Below are 8,165 nucleotides of genomic sequence, written 5' to 3'. Positions count from 1 at the left end.
TGTGAAGTGGGAGGGAAAATGTGGTGGTGGTGGTGGTGCATGAATGGTTTGTACATGCCAGAGCTGACAGCACGTCATGATCACCCGGCCAGAACTCAGTCTCGTGGCTCACGGGGATGTAGAGTGCTGGGAAATGCAGTTGTATCCAGGAGGAACAGAAAAGTGTTTTCTTTCATGCTGATGACATTTGTTGAGTCCTGAGACTTTTGTCGTTTCCCTCAAAACTATCCACAGCTGCTTCCAGCACAGCGCTTGGTGCACAATAGGTCCCTCCAATCCTCAACTGGATTGTTGGCTAAATGGAGAGCGCATTCCCACCTCCACCTGCAGATGGCGCCCGCCCGCCAGGTTTGTATCCCATTCGGCTCCATGCACATCGGCCAGCAGATCTGGCCTGAGCGTTTTCCAAGGCGAGGGAACAATGACTGCCAAGCTCTGGCAAACGCTCTCCAGACAGGGTCCTGGACAAGCATTCTGAACAGAGAACCAGAAAGCCATAATCGTCTGAAAAAAGGCAAAGTGAATTCGCCGAAGAGTAAATTATGCTTTGCACGACCGCGTATCCCACACCTGCCATTGCTTTGTATCTACACAGTTTGTAGAGTAGTAGCAAGAAGGTGGCCATGCAGACAGTACCTATCACCATTACTCCAACAGCAAGAAGTGGAGAGAACGAGGCTACGGTGCCCTGTGGAAGGCTTGTGTCTCTGCATTTTGGATGGCTGGCTGCAGCCATTTGCAAACTGGCTCTGCCTCTGAGCTGGAGAAGCTTCTGATCAGATGCCTGGCAGGAGCCAAGAGCCCGATGAGCACACGTGAAGGTCTGGGTGGCACAGCCACAGGAGGGGGTGTGTGGCTGTGCTGCAGCAGGCATCTCAGAGCCGAGCGTGGTGTCCAGGCAAAGGCACAGGGCAGAGAGTGGATGGGCTGGTTGACCAAGGTCCAAGGAACGCCTTATGGCTGGAGGGGAGGGCTTGGGGAGGGAGGGGAGCCAGCCTCATCTGGCGCTCCTTCCTCTTGGGGCTTAACTACACACCTGATAGGTCCTGCTTTATTCCTGTCCTGATGCAATGACAATAGTGGGCCCTTTCACTCCCAGAGCTTGCTGGGTTGGATGGCCACTTTAGGGGAGTCCCCAGCTGTGAGCTCCTCCCTCAACTCCTGTTGCACCTCAGTTTCCCCAGTTAGCCAGCTAGTGAAGGGTTGGGGGCAGGGGTTGGTCTGTGTTTTTTTTTCTGGCTATGTCCTGGTAAAACGACTTAGGGTCAGCGCTTGGAAAAAGAGTGTGGGCAGTGAGGCGGTGCTGAGGGGCGGAAGGGACTGCGTGGGCGGCCAAGCGCATTTCCCCGGGAATATTAACTACCCCCGTCCCTGCACCCGCCTGGGGAAGGCCAGGCCCATAAATTAGGGCCAGGAGTCTGCCAGGCAGAGGCTTAATGAGGAAGGAGATGGACTTCAGTGAGAGCGAGCAGTGCCTCCAGAGGTCACGACTCCGGCCCCAGCCTGGACAGAAGGAAGCCGGAGCCAGCGGGAGGCAGGCAGGGGCGTCCAAGGTCAGAGCAGCCAGCAAGGCCAGGAAAGAATGTACCACATCTGCCACACTCCCTGCTGCGTTATCTGTGTCTAGCACCTTGGGTGGGGTTTGAGGGGGCTGAACTTGTAGGCAAACTTGCACAGCCCTTCCAGGACCCCGCCCCAGATTGGAACGGGTCTGGATAGGCAAGGGGTCATGGAGGGGTGCAAAAGGAGGTTCCACTCCAGGAGGTGGGTCTTGTTGCTGGAGGCAAGCCGTGCCCAGCCCAGCACTGGCAGGGATGGGGTCCCCCTCCCTTCTTGCTGCTGCCTGATGAGCCTGTCTCTGGCTGTGTAAGCTAGAGCTGCAAAGCAGGGGGTGCGGCAGGGGTACATGGGGGCATGGCACTCCCAGAGGGGCTCTGAGCAGGGCTAGCTGGGCCTGCCTCTCACCTTCTCCTTCAAGCTGTCTTCTGGGCTTGCCATGGACGCAGCTGAAGTCTGATTCCTCTCTCTAGCTCCAGAGGAGGCCTGCCCATAAGGCCTCTACCTTCCAGGACACAGGGCCGGTGGTGATTCCCAGCGATGAGTGGGGAGACCGCAGATCCAACTTACACCTCCCTGCCCCCCACCTGCACCTTGCCGCTGATCCCCCCTGTCCTGCCCCACTAGTCATCGTTGCTCCTCCATGGTTCTTAGACTAACCATATTTCGCTTGCCTTTCTGCAATCGACACTTGGGATCTTTCCCTGTTTTGCCAACTCCTGCACATCCTTCAAACCCCACTGCAAAGGTGACTTTCCAAGCAGGTGTGCCTAGGCTACCCAGAAACCCTCACTCAGAGAATTCTGAGCAGGGTTTCCTGAACTTGACTTTCTCCAGACCTTGGGTGAACGTGGTTGCTTCCTGGGTCATGAGCCTGTCTGGTCCGGGAGAGTGTCTGGCTGCATTTGCATAGCAGACAACAAGGTTGGGGACCCTGGGACCAAAGGCTACTGGTGAACAGCCAGGAGGGTGGCATCCCAGAATTAGCATCTCACTGGCATCAGGGACTGGCACTAAGGGAACACAGCGGTCACTCAATTAATTGTTGACAAACTATCCACTTGATAATTAGCAGTAGCTCTTTCGGGGGAAAATCTTCAGAGATTTTGGCTGACAACAAACTTGCATCTGATAGCATGCTTTATTCGCCAGGAGTTCCTGTAAATAAAACCGTGGACTTGGCTTGCATTACCAAAGGGTGTGTGTTTGGAACTGGGGAGGGGAACTTTTAGAGACACGGTTCTCTAACTGTGTGGGGGAAATCATAGCTGTTTTACCCTAGGGAATCGTCAGGGCACTCTGTGAAGGTCACTGGCAGACAGGACTGCTTCCAGAGGATCTAACTTGTCTCACCAGGACAAGATAGGGAGACGCCTGCACTGTCTCCACTCTGCCTGGCCCTAAGGTGCCAGAGTCCTACACTTACCTTGTTCCCCTGGTGTGAGGACCCTGTAACCCCAAATACCAAACTGGCGAGTTCTGAGGATGTGGCAGCAAGTGCTAAGTCCCTTACCTCAGCCCTCCTGGCTGGGACCCCCACCCCAGGGAGACCCCGGCTCCCTCCACATGTTGGAGCCACACCTCCCCTCTAAGTGCTGCTTCTCACACACTCAGCCTCTGTCTCTCTGGCCAGGAGCGCACGGTGTCACCCAGGGGACACACAGGATGTGTCGTGTTGGGGGATTCAGGAGAAGGAGTGATGATTCCCTTCCCATCTGGCTGACAGCCTCTGTCACTCCCTGCAGGGATCTCCTGTAGGGACAAGGAGGCAGGGATCATAGTGTAGGATTGCACTTAGGCTGTCTGTTGGAACCCCATCTCCTGCTCTGGGAAAGGGAAGCCCCTCCTGTGTCTGTGCACAGTCAAAGCCCACTTCTGTCTGCCAGGAGCACACCCCCAGGGTTACCATCCCCTCCCCCCAAGTCCCGAGGGCAACACGAATGACGCAGTAGCAGCACACCCAAGGGTCCAGTCCAGGAGATTATTGCAGACTTTATAGAAAATTGCCCAGGATGGAGATCCAGGCTCTTGGGTGGCGGCGGTGATGGTGGGAGGGAAGGCAGACCTCAAGCCAGGACGCTAGAGAGGGGGGCTTCCTGTGTGCGGAGGCAGCTCAGGCCAGCCGCTCTGCCTGACCTAGGGGGTGGGAGGTGGAGGGAGGCAGCCCCCTCCCCACTCCACCAGTTGTGCTTTGGGATCATGCAGAAGGCGGGGCGCTGAGGCTCCCTGAACAGGAGGGCGTGTGCCTGAGAGAGCAGGGGTGGGCAAAGGGGTCCTGCTGGCCAGGTCCCCTCCAGGTGAGGCAGACCACAACTGGGTGGAGAGATGTCAGCGGGCAGGGACCCATTGGTTCCCGCTGAGCCACAGTGGGTCGGTGACCCTGGTTCTGAGCCTGCAGCATTGCATGCCCAGGACTCTGTGGTTGGGGGGAGGGGGTATTAACACCTGCACCTGTCCTGGAGGACTGGAAAGTGCTTCCTGGGAGGAAAAGGGGTGTGTGTGTGTGTTGGATCCCTCACTGTACCTGACCCCCTGAATGAGTGCGGGAGGGGATAATGGGAGGGAAGGTGGAATGTGAGCCTAAGAGCTGGGCAAGAGTGAAGCTGGGATGGGGGTGCAGAGCTGAGAATGAGACGGGGATGAGCAGGGTGTTGGGGGAGCAGGTAGGAGACACTGCAGACTCCTCAAAGGCTAGAACGGGGGTGGTGGTGGTGATGGTGGTGGTGGTGGTGTGCCTGTCCCTGGAAGGAGACAGCGGAAGGGGCCTGAGGCGCAGCTGGGGTGGTGGGTAGTGGATGAATGGAGAGGGAAGCTTGGGCATGGAATGTATCCTCGGCTTTGGGCCTCCTTGGCGGGATGGAGGATTCTGAGCTCCTGGAAGCGACAAAGGGGCTCGAAGTCCATGGAATCTTCTGCTGAGGCCAGAAAGGAATATGAGGGTTCGTGGTCCGGGCGCGCCAAGCGCAGGGTTGGAGGAGGCGGTCCTGGCGCTCTCAGCTCCCAAGGCAAGGGGCTCCTAGCACGAGGGTGGGTGGATGTGTGGTGGGTGCATTCGGGGTCTCCGCTTCTGAACCTGCGGCGGGCGGCACCTGGCAGGGTTTCTGCAATCCAGAACGGAGAGGGGGTGAGAGGTCGCTGGGTCTTGGAGCTTGACAGCGCCCTGGGAACAGGGCGAGGGGTGCAGCTGGGAACCGTCCAGCAGGAGTCCCATCAGAGTCCCCAAGGTCCCAGGCCGATGGAGGTGGGCAGCGGGCCCGGCGCGAGCTCGCAGCAGCTCAGAGGCCGGAGGCTGGGGAGGCGGTGCGCGAGGCTGCGGGCGCGGCGGGCGCGCGGCGCGGGTCGGCGTCCTGCTCGTAGCGGTAGTGGTAGCCCTCCATCTGGTCCCGGCACGCCTCGCGCAGGTTGCGCATCCAGCGCTGGATGCCGCGCCGATTCAGATAGAGCACCATAAGGAAGATGAGGCCGATGAGCGCTAGCACCAGCCCGAAGAACACATAGGAAGCTTCCAGCTCCGGGCCGGCCACTTCCTCTTCTTCCCCGCGCCCGTCGGCGTGCCCGCAGCGCAGCCGCGCCTCCTCCAGGTCCAGCAAGGGCCGGTCGTGCAGCGCCCGCGGGCCGGCGCAGCGCAGGCGCCGCGCGTCGGGCACGCGTTCCGTGGCGTTGTGCAGCCAGGCCAGCAGGGGACGCACGGCACAGCCGCAGCGCAGCGGGTTGTCGGCCAGCAGCAGGCGCGGCCCCGGCAGGCCGGCGTCGCGCTCGAGGGCGCGCAGCTCGTCGGGGCCCAGGCCCGGCAGCGAGTTGTGGCGCGCGTCCAGCTGCTCGAGGCGCGGCAGGTGCAGCGCGGCGGGAGGCAGGCGGCTCAGAGCGTTCCCGGCCAAGCCCAGCAGGCGCAGCTCGGCCAGCGGGGCGAGCGCGGCGTCCAGGGAGTCCAGCAGCCCCGGGCCGCCCCGGGCCAGCGCCTGGTTGAGTTGCAGCGAGCGCAGCGTGGGTAGCCCGCGGAAGGCGCCGCCGCCCAGAGCGCGCAGCGGGTTGTGACTGAGGTCGAGCGCCGCCAGGCTGGGCAGCCCGTCGAAGGCGCCGTCCTCCACCACCTCGATGTTGTTGTGCGTGAGGCGCAGCGCGGTCAGGAGCGGCAGGCGCACGCCCGTGGCTGCCGCCGCCCCCTCCTGCTGCCGGTCCCCGGCCGTGTCTGCGTCCCCGCCGGCGAAGGCGGCGGCGCGCAGCACCGTCAGGTTGGCGCCCACGATGGTGAGGTTGCGCGCGTCAGGCGGCACGTCCCGCGGCGGTTGCCGGAGCTCGGCGCCCGACGCGCAACGCAACAGCAGCTTGGGGCCCCCGAAGCAGTAGCACTGGAAGGGGCAGGGCGCGGCGGGCCGGCTCAACGCCGCCGCCACGAGCAGCAGCCCCGGCAGCATCGGTCGCCGGAGCACGGGCTGTCCCGCGTGCGGGGCCATCGCAGCCGCCCCCGCATCCAGCACCCGGGCCACCGCGCTCACCAGTGAGTTGGGAGCGCCTGGTGTGTGGGAGGGGGGCCACAGGCGGGGCAAGTCCTTGACCCGGAGCGGCTTGGCGGTCTCCTTTGATTTGTCCGCTGTCTCGAAAGCCTAAGAAGCCTTCACTCTTCTGGCTGGGCTGGGCTGGAGTGACAGGGAGGGGTGAGGGGTCAGGCGGGGAGCCGTGCCCCCCAACCCCCGTGCCCTGCTCGGCCTGCGCGCCAGCCTCCGACTTCCGCGGCCGTTCCGGGCTCCGAGCCGAGTGGGCAGGGTTTGCCTCCCCCCCCACTCCCCGCCTCCCGGCCTCCTCCTCCGCCCCCAGCGGAGTCTCCGCGCCCTCTTCGCCTGAGGGAGGCGGGGTGGGATGGAGGCCCCTGAGGGTCGGCCGCGCCCCTCACTCCTCTTTCTCCCTCGGGCTGCTGAGAAGTTTGGCTCCCGGAGGTGCTGACTTGCCGCCCCTCCACCCCCGTGTTTTAGCTGGTTCCTGACTCTTGGCTCTCGGGCACGTGCGGGGCGGGGCCTGGCCGGGGAGGTCTGGCAGGTGGGTCCGCCCCAGGAATCGATGATTTTGGGGGGTGGGGTGGAGGAGAGGGGGAGTAGGACTTTAAGTTTGCTTTCCTCTGCTAGGGGAGGCGTGCAGGCAGGCGTGAGGGGTGGGTTAAGCAAGTTACTCACTAGGCAGCCGATTCCAAGCGCCTGGCATCAGGGACTGGAAAATCGCTAGCCTTGTCCACCTCCCGCGCCGCCCCGATTCCCTTCAGCTCAGCCGTCTGGTGCGACCACCCTGCTCTCCAGTCGTCGCATCCGCTGGAATGCAGCACCGGCCCCTCCCACCTCGCACCCCGCACCTCTGGCTGCCGGGTCTCTGCCCTGAGATCTCCCGTCCCACGGGCTGGTCTCCTCCCAAGATCTCTGCTAGGCGTCAGGACCCCAGGCTGAGTAGTGAATCAGCTCTTTGGGCTTTTGCTTTCTGCCCCAGTACCTTTGCACAGATCCACCAGCACACTGCCAACGTGCCTCTGCTGCACTCTGGGCTTCCCCACCTGTAAGTGGTGAATGGGGAAGAAAGCTGGGAACTGGGGTGGGGGTGAGGGGGCAACCCTAGAGGATGGCAACACAGCAGCCAAGTTCACAGTCTGGAGTGGGCTCAGAGGGGCCCTGGGCTGTGGGTGGGGGACTGGGTTGTTGATAGGTTTGTTTTGTTCTGGACATATTTATTTATTTGCAGAACTGGGAAGCTCCAGACCTGATTTAAAGAGACAGGGCTCCTGAAAAGGGAACCTTCCTGGCGTTGGCATGAATTATTCAGATGTGCGAAGCTGACACTTGATCTGCAGGCCGCTGCGGTATCAGCAGAGTCCGTTGGGCTGGACGGCCCCCTCTCCCAGGTGCCAGACTCTTTCTCTCCAGAACTGGACACGCTGGTCTAGTGAATCCTTCCCCGAGGTTATATTTAACAGGTCCAGCGATAGATCGATGCCACTTAAAGGAAAGAGGCAGACCCTGCACTGACCAGAACCAACATAGAAAGCCTAAAGCTGAGGATGCTGGAGGGTCCGCCCACACTCCCACTCCGCCCAAAGCCCTCTCACCTCTTTCCCCTTCCTGTCTTTCCCAGGAACTGGCCTGGGAGGGTAGGAGATGCAGACGTGGGCATGTACACACCCGCAGGTGTGTAGGTGGAGAGGCGAGGTGTGAACCCACGGCCTCATGCTTACTTGGCTGTGCGTGCAGGTGCATCGGAAGGCTTGGGAGAGCTTGTGCATGGTTCCAGGTGGGCTTTCCGCAGGCATGTGCAGGCTCTTTCATCCATGGGTGCATGTGAGCAGATGTTTGAGGGCCTCCAGGTATGTGTGTGTATGTGTGTGTATGTGTGTGTATGTGTGTGTATGTGTGTGTGTGTATGTGTGTGTATGTGTGTGTATGTGTGTGTGTATGTGTGTGTATGTGTGTGTATGTGTGTGTGTGTATGTGTGTGTATGTGTGTGTATGTGTGTGTGTATGTGTGTGTATGTGTGTGTAGGCTCACAAGCGCTGACACACTGGACTTGGCACCAGCCCACATGCCTGTGTAGACATGAGCACCTGGCCCTTGATCTGGCAGGGAGGTGGGGG

At 61.1% G+C, this 8,165-nt stretch overlaps 1 protein-coding gene across 1 annotated transcript; it reads right to left on the bottom strand.

Annotated features, from left to right (window-relative positions):
• Positions 1-4,654: 4,654 nt before the first annotated feature.
• TPBGL (trophoblast glycoprotein like) lies at positions 4,655-6,458 on the bottom strand. The gene has a single exon (XM_004589889.2). The coding sequence runs from the start codon at positions 6,009-6,011 to the stop codon at positions 4,833-4,835; it is 1,179 nt and encodes a 392-aa protein (XP_004589946.2). The 5' UTR covers positions 6,012-6,458; the 3' UTR covers positions 4,655-4,832.
• Between the last annotated feature and the right edge of the window lie 1,707 nt (positions 6,459-8,165).

This window comes from Ochotona princeps, chromosome 4 (genome assembly GCF_030435755.1).
Source record: "Ochotona princeps isolate mOchPri1 chromosome 4, mOchPri1.hap1, whole genome shotgun sequence".
In the NCBI taxonomy this organism is placed as follows: domain Eukaryota; kingdom Metazoa; phylum Chordata; class Mammalia; order Lagomorpha; family Ochotonidae; genus Ochotona; species Ochotona princeps.
This window is presented reverse-complemented; position numbering and strand designations above follow the sequence as displayed.